Source organism: Eleginops maclovinus, chromosome 14, assembly GCF_036324505.1.
Source record: "Eleginops maclovinus isolate JMC-PN-2008 ecotype Puerto Natales chromosome 14, JC_Emac_rtc_rv5, whole genome shotgun sequence".
NCBI classification, from domain to species: domain Eukaryota; kingdom Metazoa; phylum Chordata; class Actinopteri; order Perciformes; family Eleginopidae; genus Eleginops; species Eleginops maclovinus.
Genome location: NC_086362.1, coordinates 12,933,626 through 12,954,291, shown reverse-complemented (window position 1 = coordinate 12,954,291; position 20,666 = coordinate 12,933,626). Strand labels below are relative to the sequence as shown.

Below are 20,666 nucleotides of genomic sequence, written 5' to 3'. Positions count from 1 at the left end.
TAGCATTTTGCTTCTAGAGATTAGTTTTAACATTCTAAAATTATAAAAGTAGGGTCGACATGTGGAGATTATCCGGCTGAACAAAACGCTCATTTATCAGACAGGTTCATTTTCCACAGATCTTAATTTTTACAATATTCCAAAATCCTCTGGAGAAATCACATTGCCTTTTTGTTGAAGGAACCCATGTGCAGCTTACTTCCGGGTCGGCCTATAAAAATATGTCATCCCTGTGGCGCTCTATAGGACCTAAGGGACGGAATGGGTCATTCAGTTGAAGAACAATCGCGTAGAGAAACTATCATGTTGACAATGTTAGAGCAATGTAGTACTGAACGGCCAAGAAGAAACCCTGATCTTTTCAGCCCCATTTTGGATGCGGTTTGGTTGGGCATAAGCAAACAAAGCAACTCGAGTGTTTTACTCCCAAATCATCCCTAAAATATTCCTGACTGATGACAGAATACCTTGCACATGGTATTTGTACACAACAATCGAACCGCATTTGAATGGTGCCAACTGAACATTAATGAAGTAAGGGGCAAATACAAATGTTTCTGAATCAGAAAAAAGCCAACAAAGTACAGGTCCGAAAACGCGCCTATACTGAAGGGCCGAAGGGTTATAGAGAATACTTATCAAGTTTCAAGCCTTCGTCGCCTGCTTCGTTTAATTGATACCAATTTGTCCAAAGAAGTGACAAAATGATGAAAGGTTTTTGACAATTCAATTTATTGCAAGATCTAGAATCCATAAACACAACTTTTAACTCCTTTTTGAAAATACATGACACGGCTATACGGTGGTACAAAACACAAATGATCAAAAATACCAGTTGTTGACGCTAAACGCTACAGGAGCACCATCACCCACAATGCTTACATCTTGTATTCATTACAGTAATCTACACCTGCCAGAATATTTCTATTAGTTGGTAACGGTAGATAGCAACAAACACCTTGGGATGGACAACCTGATATTTTGCCTGACTGGTATAAACTGTCACAGTTTAACAAGAGACACCGAAATGGTATACGTTTTGGAATCATGTCTAAAACCCTCCTAAACATTGTGATTCCTCTTCCTCTAACAAATGGACTTTCCTTTAAAACATCATTCTATGTTCTTTGTTACTTATTGGTTATTTGTTGCTATTTTTATTCCCGTTAGTTTGTGTTAGTCTGTCTTTTTGATGTCATTTAGAGAGGGGATTTGAAGGGGGTCCCTTAGGGGTGTTTCTGGTTAGGAGAGGCTAAAACAGAAATGCTAGTAGTATTCCAATGATCTATCAATGGGCCATGTGAGCTGTAAGGGCATGTTTAAAGAAAACACTGTCTGGTCACAGCAGACCCACACATACGCACTCTGCACTCTGGTATTTTTCCATCATGCTTTGATGATTTGAGATGTGCTGTCAGGCTTAGCTGGGTACTCTGGTCCTGCCAATGAGAGCGATGCTGTTTTGTTTTTGTGTTTCTCTCTCACACACTCATTGATTTACTCTCGTCCTATTCACCCTCTCATGCTTTTGCTTCCTCCCTCCCTCTCTTTGGCTGGCGGTGTACTCCAAACAAAATGGAATTTGGCACATTTGCAAGAGACTGTTGAACTGCAATCAAATGCACCACTGCAGGCGATTGCCAGTTTTACTTGCTGCAGATTGGGGTCCGGTCATTTAATGATGCCTGTGCCAGATGGGGGAGCTTTGGAATTGGGTTTGGGAAAGACACAATGGACACAATCGGTCCTTAAACCAAAGGGATGCACACAAATAAGCGCATTCCGTCACACGACTTTGTTGGTGAATTGACCGGCATACCAGTACACTTGGCACCAAATTGTACCAACGATGACCACAGAGAAGAGCAGAGAATATAGCAATAGATTGATGATTGAGTTTCAGCAATGCCTGATAACCTCACATACCAAAAGATAGCATTTAAGAAGTATATAACTCCAAAGAGTTCCAACAATCTGACGGTTTAAGAGCAAAACTCAGAAAGCTAAGAGTGGTATTAGATCAACAATCAACTTGCGATCAAAATAGAATGTGGCCCGAATTCTGGATGAACTTGCCATTTTGTCTCTGTAAATACACCAGATTTGATTTCTTTGAAGTACGCAGCCAGCTCTCCCCTTGACTTCCCCCAATTCCACACAGAATATGTACTGATAAAGAACAGTTCTCTTGAGCACCTCAAAAATACAAAACTCAAAGGAACACACCATGTCTTCAGTAGATTATCCTGTTGGTGTGATGAGAACATGGACACCAAAATCATTCATGTCTCCAGGGTTGATCCTTGGCTCCAGTGCTTCATGCCAGTAGGCTCCGTGCGGACGCAAACACATAAGCAAACCACTCTGTTGTGCGATAGCAGGCTCCATGTCATTTTTCCAACGTTGCCCCGCCTATACATGAAACAAACCATTGACACACAGGCACCAGTAAATGATTAGTTGGGGAATCTGTCAATCATAAATCTGTGCTTGTTGTCAGAACAATAAGACAGCTGTACAATAATCAACATAGTGAGCTTCACTGGTTGTTTCTGTTTGGGTGATAGTTATCCTTGAAATAGATATGAAAAAGCAATCAACCTGTTTTAGTACAGTTTGTTAAATGCGTTCGCTTTGATTACATAGTATCACAACCATCACCATTTCTTGACATTTTATCTTTTATAATATCATTCGTTTTAATATAATCTTAGCTTAATTAGCTTAACTTAGCTTAAGTACGCAGAAATACGCATAACGTTATATCCATAAACAGATAACTTAGCCCTACCCCCCTAAATTCTGTGTTAAAAAAATCATCATATTTTTGTGGTTTTGGAGAATAATTGTGTAAATATCTCTATATATATATTATGGGTGACTCTTATTTGGATTTTTTTTTTTTATATAAAGCTTGACACGGTGACTTCAAAAGAACAGACATCCGAAATCCAGTTAGGTAAAGTTAGATGTGATGGATTAACCATTTCAATCTTTTTCTATGAGAAATATCTCCTTTTCTTCATTTATAAGATAAATTAAATCATATTTAAAAAGCTATCAAAATACAAAAATTACCATAAAGCCGTAGGTGTGAGTAGAGGCTTACTAGATATAGCTTACTGACCTACAGTATACCTCACATGCTGTTAGATTTCCACTTAACTGTGAACATTTTTTATTATTAATTCAAAATATGCCTCTAAAATGACCTTGTACAATGATGCACATAGAAATCTGGTGAGCCATCCATTATATCCGGGATAGGAATGGCTCTATAGCGAGACACTATAAAGACAGAGGTCATGGTTAATGGAAACTTTTAGATTTATTGGTATAGAAAAAAAATCTCTCCCTCTCTGTAGGGGTGACCCCCATTGTAAATGGATTCCTACAAAAGGGAAGCTTACTTAATTAAAACAAATAGCATTAAAACTCAAGGGTTTGAGTTAATTATAAAAAGTGTTTGAATTCTAAGAGGTGCCTGCAATGACTGACATCCATTGTATTGCTCTCATACAGGGAAAATTACATTTATTTTCATAATTGTCCCTAATAAGGTAACTTCCAATCATTTTAAGAAAACATATTGTTGATGCAAAAATATGCAGTAAATATAAATCTCATTTAACACCAATGACAATGACCTCAATGTACCATCTAAAAATCAATACCTTGCAGGTTAAGTGTGCCAACCAATACTGGGTCTCATTCTGCAGCAGGCTCTTTAATGTAGGTCACAGTATGGAGAGCTATTATTATCAGCTATGTTTAACATCAACATGATTCAGTATTGAATATATGTAACTGCCATAATGACATGTAACACTATTTACCTTTATTCTTACCATTAACTCTAAGGATAGGAGTTCTTCATTATATTTAGATTTAGCTAAGATATATGGATAGATTTAAAGTCACCTTTCTTTATTTTATTCTGGCGCCAGATGATAATTCTTTCAGGCTGCTACTCAACCCCCAACCCCCCAGCACTGCCCATTCCCATCCCTGCCCCCCACCACCCACTCACACACACAAAAACACACTCACAATCTCACTCACACTCAAACACAACAATAGAAATACAAATGTAGCAACTTTAAAGAGAGCTCTGATTATCGTTGAGATTGGTTAGTCGTCGGCCAGTTGGATCAGACTACAAACACCATCGATCACGCAAGTGTTTAAGGCCGTATCGCAACTAGCCAATGGAAAGAAGATAATGTCCAAAATGTTCTCTTCTCTTGACTTATTTTGACAACGTGTCAGTAAGCTCCATCATGCCATGGCATACTTCAAGATAGTATTGGACTTTCTCGATGATTTGTTGGAGTTATGGGAGGCAAACGTGCAAATCACAAGTTCAGGCGAGGATGAGAAAGCTTCGGTTAGCCGTGAGACAAATCACAGCAGCAACACATCAGATGTGGTGGTAGCTAGATGACTGGAAACATATCTTCTAATTTCTTTGCAAAATGTTTTTAGTTTATTCACATTGAGAATTGTTTGTTATTGGTCAATAGTCACCAGTTGAATTTAAGGTGATCATTTCCCTCTCTTCATCCCCAATGGTAAATCTACTAAGTGTGGCAATTCTAATGGAATTAATTCATTTAGCCGCAGTTTTTTGTAGTTTAAAAAGCTTGGACAACTAGGCCTTCATGCAGTTGTCTAAGAGGAACTGAAAGCCTAGGTCACAAACGATATCACCGATTGCCTTGGCTTCTTAAGCCATTTGCAGGTCCACAGCTGTGAGCCCAGTAGCTCTGGCCCAATGATCTTATAAAGAACAAATGACTTTGTTGCAGGTGGTAGGACATGTTCTATTTCCCAATTGCAAGATGTAACAAAAAAGCTTATAAAATAGTAGAAAAAAGAGTCAAAATTGTTTTAGTGTTTACATGTTTTAATTTTAAGAGCCTAGAATTGCTATTTTAAGTACAAAGTTATATTGCTTATTCACAGTTCTTCTAATGCTATGGCCTCTGCGTCCATGGCTCCGTTCATCTGTCTTTCACTGGTTACAGACCTGCCACGGGCCAAGGAGATGGGGGAGGGATGTTTGTCCTAGAAATAAAGATAGGAAAGATATGAATTTTGACATTTCTTTGTAAATAACTCCGAAATGGGGGAAAACACAATTAATTCATGTTGCCCTTACCTCGGCAAGAACTCTAGAGTCCGTCAACCAGCACCAGAGGAAGCATTCACCTGCTTTTAGAGGCATTACTTTGTCCAAGATGAACCATGTGCTTAATGGTTTAAGACCTCCACCTGTACAACGTAGCATCAGGCACGAATAATGCGTCATCTGAGGCACAATGCATAATTTACAACAGGGTAGTATAAGCTTACCAGTTGCTAAGGTAGCTTTCTTGTAAACTGCAATTCACTGATGATCGTTTGACAAGAACACTTTTAGCATGTCCTGAGTAGAAAAGCTTAATTGTTTGCGATTTATTTATTTTTTAAATCATTTTATTGAATGTTTTATGTCATAAAGCTGACATCTGGCTGATCCTTGGTTGGGCCCTGCTCTCCTCGTGGTTTGTGATCCCCCTCGCGATGATCTATTGAATTCAATCCCGCTTTATAACACCCCTAAGCAAACTGCGGAAAGGATCTATCCACCAGGAGAAGCCGTCATTAAGGAAGCTGAAACAGTGTACTGCCATCAGACTGCTGTAGTGTGAACATTTTGCAAGTTTGCCCATTGGCGTTGGACTTTTCCATTGACCCGGTGCGCCTGAAATAAGCTGTTCTTTATTTTGCTGATTTTAGGGACAGACATTTTTGGGGCAAGTCAATTTCAATCACAGCAATTTAATCCACAAAGCAGTGAATAGTACTGTGTGTTATAATAAATCGGTTATTTGCAGAACAGATGCTAATGGCTCTAGTCTGACTTCCAGAGGAGGAAGGAGCCAAGAAGTCTGAAGCATGGACATCCTTGGCTTAAACTGTTCAAACCCATTCATGGTACCAGGTACTTCCTCAGTGTAGACGAGAATCACAGCTGATCTAAGCAACTTTGCTCAAAAGGGCAACACATGCTTGATGTTTTTAATGGAAATCATAGGGGGAAACATCTGCACTTCGTCCAATGTATGGTGTAGGTCACGGACTGACATTTTTCTTTTGTAATTTTGGTAAATTAAACCCAAAAATTTGAATTACTATAGGTGATGTCTTGGTTTGTGCAGGATGTTCCGATGACGCACTGGTGAAGACTCTCTCTGACCAATCAGTTGTCAGCAGTTTTTAGTATCATCATCTTACTACAGTACACAAACTCTCGACTGAGGTGACACCAAAAAAAGTGCCAGCGACTATCCTTAACTTTTGCCGACTGAAAAACTATCAGGAGCGAATCAAGTTGAGTAGAGTCGTACCATACTTGGTAGTGGAAATGCAGCATAAATGGACACATTTTTACCTTCATTGATCAGCTTAGGGGGTACAGAGTTAAAAATGTGTTCATTCAGCTTTACTAAAGACTGGCCCAATCAAACACAAAAAAGAAGAATTCCACGAGTGTTTGGTGAATAGAGCATGCAAACCTATTTTTTTCCAGTTAATGGTGGAGGCTGGATAATAGCTGGAAATGGGATTCCAGTCGGCTGGGAGCCAAAGAGACTTCGGTTGGAAATGGATGAGACAGTAATGGCTTTTAAGAATGAACCAAGTAATTAATGGGCTAGTAATTAATAGATTAAATCAACATTTCCAAATAGCTGTTGCCCTCTCAGACCTGATGTGATTATTTAAAGCCCCCTTCACACTGTGTATAAGAATTTCAACGTCTGAATCAGGTGAACAGGCATTAAACAGACTTTAAGCTTCCCAGTACAAGATCGGAGTGATGACTGATTGAGTGTGGGTAGAGATGCTCATTGTCCAGGCTAAAACATCTTGATGATGTTCCGTGCGACTGGCGTATGTCCAGAAGAACCAGGAGATTAACTGGAGATTTCTCGGACCTTTGGGACACGTGATCAGATGACTGTTGTAATATTCAGGTTTCAAGCAGATTTTCACACGTGTGCCCTTACCAATTCTGTTTAACTCTGGATTACATGCAGTCAGTCAAGTTCTTCACCTCACTCCTTTTTTTTTAATTATTGTATTCTATAAACTACTGACAATTTTTCTCTGTGTTGAAATTCTACAAACACTGGAATGGCTGCCATACATGTGAGATAAAGATTTAAGAAACATTTGGAGTGGTCTTTTTTCCGGCGCTGTATTATTAAGATATTTATTTTCTCCATGTGGACGGGTAGTTGGTCCAGCTCAGTCAGGAAATAGGACTAAGAAACGGAGGGTAAAAATATATATTTTGGTGCATATGGCCTAGGTGAACAGCTTTTACTACATGTTTGAGGTGCAGTCTTTGGATCTTTGAATTAAGTAGAACCAAATTTGCTTATTATTTCAGTTTCTGTGGTAATCCCAAGCCATTTGCTCTTACTGAAAATTGAAATCTTCTCAAACATAAATTGTCATCAATGGTTAACAATTAAAACAAATCTGCGTAACATCATACCTAAAGCTTCCTAAGCTATCTTATTTTAAGGTAATACTACTTCCTGTATGTTTCCACTCTGTATGCTAAACTGATCAAACCCTCTCTCAAAACTTGAGTATTTCCCATGAAAAATGATTGTAAAAACAAAAGATATTAAATAAATAAATACAATTACACACTTCCATTCTGTATTTGTGACACAAATATATGAAGAAAATGTATTCAATACTGTTTTTTGTAGTGTATCATTAACAACACAATCGAACACAAAACAGTTTGGGAATATTATTTTCATACTAAATATCAAGCATTATCAAAACAATTTGTTTAAAAATATCAATGTTGGCCTCGGCCTGAAACACCACACAAATGCAACATTGCTCTTTTTAAAAGGATCCACAATTTAACTTAAAACAGCATGCATTGATATGGAACTATTTCCATCTGCGGATTGATATACATTTTGTGCTTTATGAGCATTTTGGCAGAAGGTTGGTGTTTCAGTTTTGATTCAACGTTAGTTTTTGGACTGATTTATTTTGGACTGATTTATTGGGGGTCAACTCATGGCTGCGACCACTGATGGATTATTTTTCACCCTGCTGTCCTGGGTCATTAGGTCACCATCATGCAGAAGTGCTCATTAAAAATCCTCGTTAAAATAAACATTTAATTGCAAGGATGGCTGTTTTAAAAGTAACTGTGTAAACAAGAATTAGAAGTTCAAACCGGGTTTCTTGTTAAGATTTCTGACGAATCACAAATGCACCTGATGGCAGGGTGGCCCAAACGGCTCCAGCTGTCAAATGAATGAGGGTCATTGGGAGGATAGCAAGTGTGTGTGGGGGATGGGTGGGGGTTACGTGTGTGTCATTACACCCACAGACAGCTGCGGGTGTAATAAATATGATGAAACGAGTGGACGAGAGGACAGCTGAAATGAGGTTTTTGTTTTTTTTGTGTCTGCTTTGTACAATATCAGTGAGGCAAAACGAGCAAGGCCCAAAACAACTTTAATTAAAAGTTTTTCAGTATTGTGTACTGTATCAGGTTAGTTGAAAGCAATAATATTAAGTTGAGCCTAATGTTTTTTTATTTCAACTTAATGTTATTGCTTTCAACTAACCTGATACAGTTGGTGAAATCTGTGGACATAACATTTAATTAAAGTCAATGTTTCTGTTTTTGCAGTGCACTCACACAGCCCTGTTTGACTTTGCAGCAGTTGCTCATGAGTCAGGGCAATCTTCAAACAATAAAACTGCTCACGCAGATGCCATTCTTCTCCACGTCTACTTTAAGACTCCACCTAATGGCCTTTCACCCCTCCTTTGCCTCAGTCAATTTAAGTCCTCATCTCCTAACTTCCTCCCAGCCTCATTGATGCATCCTCACCCCCCACCCTCCTTCTTCCCAGCCTCCCCCACCATCCCCCTCCCCCCAGCCTCTCTTAAATCTTTCCCCTCCCTCCCTTCTCTTGTCCTCCTCTCCCCCTGGCCTCCCCTCTGCACTGCAGCACCTATACAGTCATTAATCTCTTAAGTCCCTGTAGTGCGACACACAATGCGTAAAGTGTGTGTGTGTGTGTGTGTGTGTGTGTGTGTGTGTGTGTGTGTGTGTGTGTGTGTGTGTGTGTGTGTGTGTGTGTGTGTGTGTGTGTGTGTGTGTGCAGTCACACTTAACGCTGCCTGAAAAAGTCACATGTTCTATTAGAGACAGATTTATGCTCTGCTTATTAGTGGTCTGCGTTTTGGACCACCAAATTGACTCTCTTCTCTTCATTTTGACTCTGCTCAATATCCATATTTGTGATCCATCCATGGATCCTCTCCTCTTCCTTCTTTATCAGAAAAGATTCCCTTATTTTGGTTAGTCATACACCAACATGCTCTCCTGTGTGAGGTTAGAATTAATTTCGCTGGCTTTTCAGACCGTCTAATTGAGCTGCTCATCATGACATTCAGTGACAATCCTTAGCACATAACAAGGGTCCTTACAAACCTGTACTTAAAACTGTGCTGAGTAAACACTTTTCGAACAGACACACTGTGAAGGCACTTGAGGAAAGGACATTCTTTGAGACAGCACAAAAGCTGATGCTTAGCCCCATGACTTCACAGTAAATCATGAGAGCCACGACCTTAGTCAACGTGTTTTATCATGCAAGATTGTCAATTTGCACACAAGATAATAGCGTCTGAAAAAGTGAAAACCTGATAAGACCATAAGACTTTACAAATTTATCTTTTTACATTCTTAATGCATTAAAAACTCGGAACAACCACCGTTCCTGCTATTAACGCTGCAAGCTTGGATTTATTCTGATGCAGATTCATGGATATGCTTTGCAGCCAATACTTCCTGTATTTCTTTTCTTTCTACTCAACTGTTTCTCTCTTAAATCAAACCTGAAGCACTTATAATTCCTTCATTTAGAAAGTAGATCAGCAGGGATTTAAAGCACACATAAATATCAGGCCGGTACTAACTCAAATAGGTCAATCGAGTATTGGTGACAATACGATACATTATATACTGGAATTATTATTATTTACCCATTTTTGCTGTATTCAAAAAATGTACATTAACTTTGAATTTCTTGTTAATTTAATTATCTTTGGCCATATTTTCTTATGTTAATTCAAATAAAATAATCATTGTATGTATTCATTAGTTGCATTTCATTTTACACAATGTAAATATCAGAGTTTAAGTCAAGCATGATGTTGTATTACACATTAAAGATGAGCTGTATGATCGCACCACACAGTGAGCCATACAGCTTATTAATTAAACACTGGAATTGGATCAGAGCCAAGCCCAGGTGTCTGGACCGGGACTGATCGGTCTATCCCTAATTTGTAATGTGTCCAAAATGTCACTATGTACCTTAAAGGGGCCTTATTATGCTCCTTTGTAAGATCATGTTTGTATGTTGTACTTCTACTGTGGTATGTCTCCATGCTTTAATGTTCAAAAAGCCCAGTCTGCTCTGATTGGTTAGATGGCCGGCTCTGTTGTCATTGGTCAACCGCTTGGAGATGTCCCACCCCTTCGCCTATCACGTACAATGTGTTGGTGCGCTAGCCAATAGAAGTCAGAGTGGTACATAGTGTTGTCACCATGTAACGGAAGTAAACAAAGCACTCTAATGGAGGCATTTCAGGCAGGGGGGACTGGACTTCAGGATTTTAGCCTTTGCTGAGCATTTACATGCACAAAAACCCATATAACACTCTACAGGAAATGGAAAAACCCCCAAAAGAGTAATACGGCCTCTTTAAATGTCTAATTAGAGCATTTGCAGCAGAACATCTCAGCAATAGTCATGTGACACACACCCAGGCCGGTATAGCCTAAACGTGAAGACTTTGACATTGTCATTTTAACATCAAAATTCAAAAATCTTAAATCACTAGACTTTAGATCTTGCATGACAACACACATAATAAACCCAACCCTGTTTGGAATGTACAAAATCATGTCCCCCCCCCACCCCCCACCCCCTCCACTGCCGCTTTATCTTGCCCCTGTTTGCATGGGGAGATGGAGACAGAGGGCCCGGACTGTGTGAGTAAATGTGTTTACAAAAGTGGAAAGAATAGGATGTCCATGTTGTGCTTTCCTATTTTTTCTCTCCCCTTCCATGATTAATACAATAATGCCTCCACGCTTTCAATCCCAAATACCAAACTGTCAAAAGACATCAGATCACATCCTTCCTCTCTTTTCTCTCTCCATCCCTCTTTTTTTCTCTCACCCTCTCTTTTTCTCCCTCCAGCAGCTGTACAGCCTTGCATGACAACAGAAAGTATTTCATCCATGATTCACCACACAAAACACAGAAGGATAAAAGTGATGGCGGGAGGAGGATGGTAATGGTGATGATAGGAAAGAGAGGCCATCGAAACAGCTCACCTGTCCCATGGTTATTTAAAGCCACACTTATCAATACTTTTGTTTTAACTATGGATCAAGTGACTGCGCCAATGTGAAAAAAGTGCCAAACCTGCAGAGAATTATTATCCTCTCTGAGGTTCCTAGCCTATTTGTTTTGTTTTTACGGTTTACAAAATGCAAAAAAAAGGCAGCTATTTTTTAGCAAAAAGGTTAGCTACAATGACCCTAAAACAGGAGTAAATAATAGTCATATTGGTATTAAAACCTGTGTTTATCCTTGTTAATAAGAGTTAAGTAATCCGTATAGTCAGAACTAAAGCTAAGTGAGGGGGCTCTTTAAGCCTCGAAAGTAATTACAGATTTAGATTTAGCAAAACATGCTAAAAGAGACCTTAGCAGTGTTAGCTTGTTAGCAACCCCTAAGTGGCCAAATATTCAAAAAATGCAACATTAAGTCTATATTTCTTAATAGATATACTCAAGCTAAAGCCAAGCAGACATGCAACCAAAGTGTGTGCATTATTGCCACATCATGTCATATTCATGTCAAATGTGCTCTGCATTTTTTTTTGGACCACTAATTATAATGGAGAAGCAATCTTGGACCTCCATTTTGTGCCCTCACATGTAGCGTGGTGTGTCCCATTTCTGTTCGGGATGAAGGAGTAGTGGTTATCAAAAGTCCAGATGGCCCGCCAAATGGAGAATTTCCACATGCATAGTCAAATCAAGTGAGAGAGGAATTTGCCCAGAATGCATTGTAACCGGGCCTGAAGAGCTGCATTATGTAGAAATGTGGCATTTTTATCTTTTTATTATGTAAAACATCTGATGAAATCTGGATCTTTTGCAAATGAAATGGATTACTGTTATTCTTTTTCATGATGATTAACTTAGCTGTGTGTTATATCAACAGTAGATACCATGAATACACTGGACTACAGAATCTATATGGCTCTGAAGCCTGTACTTTCTTTTGTCGACTACAACTCGCATCAACCTCCTGGCACTCATTTTTAAATGACCATTACCCAATGAAGAGCACTTTGAGACAAGCGATAGTGTTACAGCAGAAGTAAGGGGATAGGAGCCATGTCTGATAGTTGCACATGGGTCTTAAATATCTACTTACATTCTTATTACAACGTAAAGCTGCAGAGGTGTCGAGATTCTCCAGTTGCAGAGTCTAATCACTTTGAGTGCATATAGGTTGCATGCTCACTTTAGCAGGTGATAGCCTACTCATGGTTTGTATTTATAACCAGTGGTTCAATTGGGCGCTCATCAGCCTCTTTAAAAATGTACATGTTTGGGTTTAAAATGTGTCCTCTGCTCGTAGGGAACGCCACTGCACTGAAAAATCTGAAACGTTAACTTAATTACATGTATTATGTCCACAGATTTCACATAACTGTATTCGGTTAGTTGAAGGCAATAATATGAAGTTGAACGTAATATATTTAAACGTAACATTATTGATTTCAATTAAACTAATACTGTTATGTTGTGAAATTTCTTGACACAATACATTTAATTAAATTCAACGTATTAAATCAAGCGCTCCCTATACACCCAGAGACCACCAGGCCACCTACACATGTGCGGGCTTTATTCTTATTGAATTAAGCCGCTCAGAGGCTAAACTTAGCTCATCGCTTTAACGCCTATAATAATACAATTCTGTACTAATGTTAAAGTTTTAAGGATATTTAATAAAGCAAATAGCAAACAATAAACAAGCAGAACCATACGGTCAATAATGGATCACAAAGATAAGCTCTACCCCATTGTCATACCACAAACCCCCACATACATCAGGTGCCCTAAATACCATTAACTACACCCATGTGACAATGATGGAAACAATTAATTACCAATGTGTGTGGTGGTGACAAATAATGAGAATAATAAACCAATAAACGCAGGCTAGCTTAGCATTTTGGCTTATGATGTTAGCTCCCCCCTTCTAGCTTGGGCGTCATACAGCTGTTATCTGATTGGTTGCGCATCAAAAGGTCAGCGGTAAGAAAAGTTGAATAAAGAATTCAAGCCATAGGAAAACAAAGGGAACATCCCAGAGCTGTTTTACCCCTGGCTATGTTTGAATTCACTATTGATGAGATGTCATCCCTTGCCTTTTTGACCAGCTTTAGGTCGGCCTGGTGAAGGTGGCGCTCTATTCCCACCACTGCTTCCGGGACGGGCTGTTGAGAGCTGTGTGAGAGGTCTGCAGCAGTGTCCACAAGCCACCCTGACCCTTCGCAAAATACGGAGGCCATCTTGTTTAGCATGCTTTGTGTCATCAGTCATTTACACCAACTGTGTGTTCAACAGCACAATATTATCCATCCTTTTAATAAAGCCCGATGATTTAGATCTCCAAGTGCACCAGATTGTTGCATTTAACTGTAAAATAAAATGTTTAAGAATTCTGTAAATATTCCTGTGATTCATATTGCTGTACATATTGTAGTAAATGTAATATTACTGTTTTTTTCGAATATGGTGCAGCCCTTATTTGTACATGAAAGCTGTGGTCTATATACTGTATTGTATATATTTAATCACTTACACCAATTAATAAAGATGGGAAATAATCTGGACCCCCACCCCCGTTCAAACAAATCCCAGCTTCTATGGAAATGTATTCATTATTTGTATACATCTAAAATAATATGTTGGGGTAATATAAAGAACAATAAAGTCTGCAAAGGTAGGCTGTCACATACAACCTAAAAGTCATCAATGCAAACTTATTTTTTTAATTTCTTCAACTTACAAACTTAACTAAAGGCAGGTATGTAAGTTACATAAAGAAATGTACAGAATTTGACCCAAACCGTCATTTTTTCCTGGACCTAACAACAGCCTTAATCGCTCATTTTGCTGGACGTTCTTCGGAAAACACATGAAAGCAAACGTTTCCATAAGATATTGTACGAGGTGATGCATTTGACCTGATTTGCGTGTTTGCAATCTGTACATCAAATTTTGGCATGTTGATACTGTTTACAAAATGTCCAAATTAATTGATTGAGTTCATCAATTGGAAATGAATCCATTAATAAACAAAATAGTATACTCTAAATACATACATATTATATATATATATATTAATATAGTCATTATGATCAGCAACACAACCTGCTATTGCTGATCATATACAGCCGCGGAAAAAATGAAGAGACCCCTCCAAATGTTTCTTACATTTTTATCTCTACATGTCTGGCAGCCATTCCAGGGTCTGTTGAATTCCAACACAGAGAAATGTTGTCAGTAGTTTAGAGAATACAATAAAACAAAATAAAAATGTATTTAACTCAAATAAATAATAAAAAAAGAGAAAATGATAATGCTGAAGTGGTCTCTTAATTGTTTCCGCGGCTGTATTTAGTAATCTTAAACTGAGGGTTCTAGGTTTCCTTTGTTTGCTTTTCAGATACTTTTTGAACTTTATAAGGCTAAAAATGTAAACTTCCACCTATGGCCTGAACGAAAAAGCTTTTGCCCCTGTTGATTGGAGAATAAAGTGAACAGTATTTACTCGTAAAAAATTGTAAATCTAATTCGTCAACAGGTTTAGAATAAGATGCATTTAACCATGTTGTATGTAGCTGAATAGTTTGGTTATTGAAAAAAAAGTTAAAGTGGGGGTGATTGCACACACCTAGAGTTCAGATATCTTTAAGTGTACAAAAGATACAGAGGGGTTAGATTAATGTGTATGGTACCACATCTAACAATAGATTCCTTTTTTAATAACATCTGGTTTATAATGTGTAATGAGTGTTACAGCCTTATCAGACCATGGGATGGCATTGGGGTTTCAATAGAAGTACACAGTACACAAAGATGACCTTGTTTTCTGCTCTGCATGGGCAGCTCCAGTAATCAACAATCCTGTATCAGTCCCCGAAAAAATATGGACCAATTTCTAACAGTGTGTTTATTCCAAATTACACAAAGTAACAGAGTACATTATAATAAATCCCGGGAGGTCAGAGCCCATTAAGATCAATGACACCTCTCAGCTAGGAAAATAATATCGGTGCCCATGCTGCTGCTAAAGACATCCTGTTGTTATAAATAGAGTCTGACTATACTGACTGCCAACTGTGCCAGTTTAAGCCGTTTTGAAGTGGGAAATAATGACTGGCATCACAGAACATTGAGTTTCAATGATAACAAGAGGAAAATCTAACAAATAAAGTATCCAATTTAAAGATTCTGGAACGTGTTCAGGTAGAAATGTTTCTAAAAGGATCAATAAGGAGAATCCTGAAAACCTAATTTGTGCTTTCCTTAATTTGTTTCAATTGGTAGAATAAAAAGAAACATCAAATTTCAGCTCCAATCTAAATCTGACTCACTGGATGAGACGTTCTGTAGGTCCCATTGTGTCTGACTCGTTTATTCGAGAACCATGCAATTATTCAAGCACCATCATCACGTGACGTCAATAAAAAGGCTTTTCCGTCATTTTGTCCTAAATTGCAAAATCTTCCCTAAAACCAATTAAGTAATTCAAAAGTCAACAGTGTTGCATTGTGTTTTTTCTGCTGTAGGGGCTGACACGATGAATCAGTTGTTTAACGGAAATGAAATGACAACATTTCAAGTCATATATCAAGATTCTAACATTCTCTGGTTTCAGATTCATGTTAGATGCTTTTCCAGGTTGGAGAACACTATAGGGATAATGGGATTTTACTTTTATCTGAAGGTTCACAGACCAGCTGTTTGATGCAGTACCCTGTATTATTTCACATTTCAATAAATTAAAAAAATTAAAAGTATTCTCACAAAAGATATAAAGTGCGGGGAAATATCCATCATATTTTTTAGCTCAGTGTTATATATTTCTTTTGTATATATATCAAAATATTTAATTCTCACTGATGTAAAATATACTAATTCCATTGAATGTTTGGCTTTTAGTTTTTTAAACGTGACCTAAATGACAAAACCATAATGAACATAGTTGCTGATTAATGTTCCAGAAGTCATTAATTAATCAATGTATCAAGCCCTAGATTAAACAATAAAGAAAATAACTGTTGTTAGTTACAGCTGCATATGCCATGTTTTAACCCCACTCTGAGACACTCTGTATCATGTTGGAACATCACAAATATCTGCAGACTGCATCCTCCTCATCACCTGCTTCTGCATGAGCTCTGATCATTTGTCCTAATTTACAAAAAAACTGTTATCCAATACAAACTGCAGTCCAATAGACTCCACCTCTAACATAGCCAAAATCAAATATGTATTAACACAATCATTATAAGCTTTTAAAAGTACATTTTGAAAGGTTTTGTATAACAAGTGTAATGTTTTATCTATTTGAAGTTCTATGTTTCCATCTCTCATTATGTCCAGGAACATGGAAGTGGATAGGATGGATGAATGGGACTACATTGATGACTATGACCTGAATGCCATGTTTTAAAGCAATATATATCCAGTTTAGTGTTCAGCTGGGGGGTGAACCTGTCTCTTACATGAATATATTAAATCTATAAGAATTTCCCAAGGTTTAAGCCACATATTAATCAGTATTGTGTGTCGTCATGAGTGATAGCAACAAGATAACCGCGCACGGAATGAGCCCAAATAATCCCACAAGGTCACTATCCTGTGATCACTGAGAAGACATTTAAAGAATATTACATAATAGCATAGGAGATTAAAATCAAACAATACAATAGATACGTCACGATGTGCCCAGAGGGCCTACTAAGCACCAACGAACACCGCTCAATAGGGATGCTGAAGGCTGGTAATTTTCCTATAGGACAGCGCGGAGCCATCCGTTATCTAACCGGTTTGCAGCCGGTATCCAGCCGCATGTTCTGCGGGTCTTACCGCGGATGATGGCCGGTGGTGGTGTCCTTGGTGTCGGCAGGTCGGGGGATGGCAGGCGGTTATCACGGCTGATGCACGGGGCTGCACAGTTCCGGTGATGAATGAAAGACAGACAGACCGGCTCTGTGGGTGATACACTGGAGACACAAGCCCCGCCCCTCCCAGTGCCCTACGTCAAACCATCGTACTGGACTCACTGGATCGGCTCAGCATCACTGCAGCCCTCCCCCCTCTCAATGTGTGTGTGTGTGTGTGTGTGTGTGTGTGTGTGTGTGTGTGTGTGTGTGTGTGTGTGTGTGTGTGTGTGTGTGTGTGTGTGCGTGCGTGTGTGTGTGTGTGTGTGTGTCAGTATCAAAGGGACGTGCAGGGACTTCCAAGGACGGTGAGCAATTGCGTGGCGTCAAATGTCTCCCTTTTTTAGGGAATTTTGCGGCATACTGAAGGTTTTATTAGAGGATTATTATTACTTTTCATCCAAAATTGGGAAATTATGATTTGTTTTGTATCCCTTTTTTCGTTAATTGAGTGGCAGATATGACTTTTTAAGAGGATACAAAAATGCCTGCAAAAATAAACTAAAATATAGTCTTTAAATGATAGATACTTTTTATTCATCCCAAATTGGTCAATTGTTTTGTTGCAATAATGTGTTAACATAGGGTCTTATATAAATGACAGTTAAACTAGAAATAGCATCCTGTTTAAACATCAGTATGGACTTCAGAAGGTATACTTTGATATGCTTCAAAGATATGGAAGTCAGGATGCTATAACCTCCCGCAGTAAGGTTATGTATTCAGTTCTTTTGTCTGTGTGACAAGGGGATTATGGAAAATTACTACCACAAATTCCAAATTGAAAGGATGAGGCATGGGACAAGGAAGAAACCCATGTTATTTTTAGCAGAACCGAATCACAGGGGTCATGCACACATTCACTTTCATAACATTGTGATATAGGGCATGGCCTTGGCAGAGGTCTCATATTACTTGTTAGCTCTGTTTGTAAGTCATTTGTCCACGCTTCTTCGTGGAGTTCCTCAAGGATCTATGCTTGACCCACTGTTTTTTTAAACGTTTATAAAATCCTGTTTGTTGGTGATGATACCAATAGTCTAGCTATGAATGGATAACTGTACAAATATTATTTTTTTCAGTTAAACTAAGAAAAAAACACAAACACCTAGTCCAGGAGTAATACAGAAATGATGCAAGTGTTTTCTACCGTTAGCAACGGTTATGTTATGTGAATTCTGCAGAACAGCACTGCAGGTGTACAAATGAAAAAAGTCTAAATTACATTTTGATTGGTTTCTGGTACCATCTAAATAACCTGTAAAGTACCTTGAAAAAGACAAAGGGGCACTAGGAGCAATAGGCTACAGTCATGCTCTAGGTTGTGGAGGGGCCTTTGTGTGTCTATGCAGGGGCCCATTGTTACATAATCAGTCAATGGACTTTCTCTTCTGTCAGTAGGAAATAAAAAGCAAGGGATACGGTCTGCTAAGAACTCATTTCAAAGCAATGTGGAAACACATATATTTTACCTATCAGTTTATATAAAATAAATCAGTCAAAAAAGCTTTAAAAAAGCGATTAAGACCATGAACTCATGTGGAAAATGTTAGTTTGGGTAATAAATCGAGTAGGTCATTTTTTAATAGACTTCTATAGAACGATTGCGAGTTGCCCGGCACCTCCACATTGGCTTCACTTTCCAGACCTGGGGTTTGCTGCTTTAATTATCCACACATGATCCAGACCCTTATAACCGCTCAGTGCGTCCAACAGTGGAACCTTGTATGAGGTAATGTATTGACTAGGAGATATGCCCCATCTGTGTAATCAATGCCTCTGAACAGGACCACACTGCTGATGCCCACATCGCATTGATTAAAAAAGTAATTTAGTTTATAACTGTCCTCCCAATTCCCATCATAGGAGGATTATGACCTCCTGGGTAATTACCAGGAAAGTGCCTCATACTGTTTCCAAACTGAATGACATCATGCCCTCATTTTATATATTTACTCCTATGCCCATTCTTTGTTATGCTTTTTTTCTCATGTACACACTAGTCTTATGATATATGACTAAACTTCGGGACACCCCATTTCCACATTTGTTCACAGTGTATCAACAGACAATATTACATCTTTCTGTATCTCACAAGTTCTAAAAACACAAGTTAATAATGTTTTAAGATCTCTAAAAGGAACGATTATGCTGCATTTCTGTCTACAAGAAACAATAGTCCCTGTTAACACCATTCTCAATGGTCTCTATTGTCACAATTTCCCCAAAATTCTGAGGATGCTACACACATAATGCAATGAATGAATCACAAATGAATAAAGCTTTTATTATGGTGTCATGCATAATAAATGATCAGCCCACATTCCCTATTAAGACACCAATAACTCATCCATGAGCATTATTTAAACAATACTACACAAAACAACTTTCACTATACAAAAATATGTATTATGAATTACTAAAGAAATCTATACATTTTTTCATTTAGACTTTTTAATCAGCATCAAGAGATTAGTTCATAATTAATTAGATGTAACATTTCGTGGCACAATGTGAACATGTTTACCTTAACCTATTATGTTTGTATAGATGTATTTATTGTATTTTGTTATGTATGTACATCTTATGTTTACATAAATAATTGTATACTTTGTGTGTATTTATCTTGTATTTATTTCATTCCTAAATAGAGCAGCTGTCCTGAAACCTAACTTCCAAGGGGATAAATAAAGTATTCTGATTCTGATTAAATGTAATAAATATGTATAAGCTGCATAGTTCACTTGGGAACTTTGGAGTCGCTTTCTAAAGACTGCAGCACCCTTCATTCTACACAATGTGTGCTTTGTTGTCCTCTATTGTTACGAATGGGAACTGCAGTTAGAAAAGTAAAAGGCATCACATCGGGGCTCCTGCGGCTGCGGAAGTCACTGTATGCTATTGTACTGCCTTGACATGTAGTCTCTTCTGCCCTCTGAAATATTGAGGCTGGGGGTACATAAAATAATACTTTAAGTCCAACTTTAGCTGGAATTACTATTTTCATGTTCGGAAATACTCATTTTAAATGCAGTCTTTCAAAAGAAGACACATTTTTGGGGGAAACCTTGAAAGCCATAGGTGCAAGCCCTCTGAATTGTCCTGATGTGGGGGGCACCATTATTGTTAAAAGATACATTTTGCTGCAATTTTGACTTGATGAAATATTTCACGTCCAAAGTATTATTTCAAATGATTCTCCTCAATCACCAACAGTTTATTTGAAAATTCCAATTCATTTAAAAACAATGTATATCTTTGAATCCTCATGTGAATGTCTATTTGAGTCATTTTTT

The 20,666-nt window shown here is 38.2% G+C and overlaps 1 protein-coding gene across 2 annotated transcripts in view; it reads right to left on the bottom strand.

The window, feature by feature from the left end:
* The window catches only part of nat16 (N-acetyltransferase 16), a 34,370-nt gene extending 16,886 nt beyond the window's left edge, over window positions 1-17,484 (bottom strand). The window contains exons 1-2 of one of the 2 annotated variants that reach the window (XM_063900668.1): window positions 17,297-17,388; window positions 2,227-2,412 (exon numbers count right to left, since the gene is read on the bottom strand). In XM_063900668.1, the coding sequence (XP_063756738.1) occupies window positions 2,227-2,282 (56 nt within the window). In that variant the 5' untranslated portion in view covers window positions 2,283-2,412; window positions 17,297-17,388. Of the gene's footprint in view, window positions 1-2,226; window positions 2,413-17,296 lie in introns of both variants that reach the window. The other variant, XM_063900669.1, reaches the window with a different exon arrangement.
* Window positions 17,485-20,666: the final 3,182 nt, after the last annotated feature.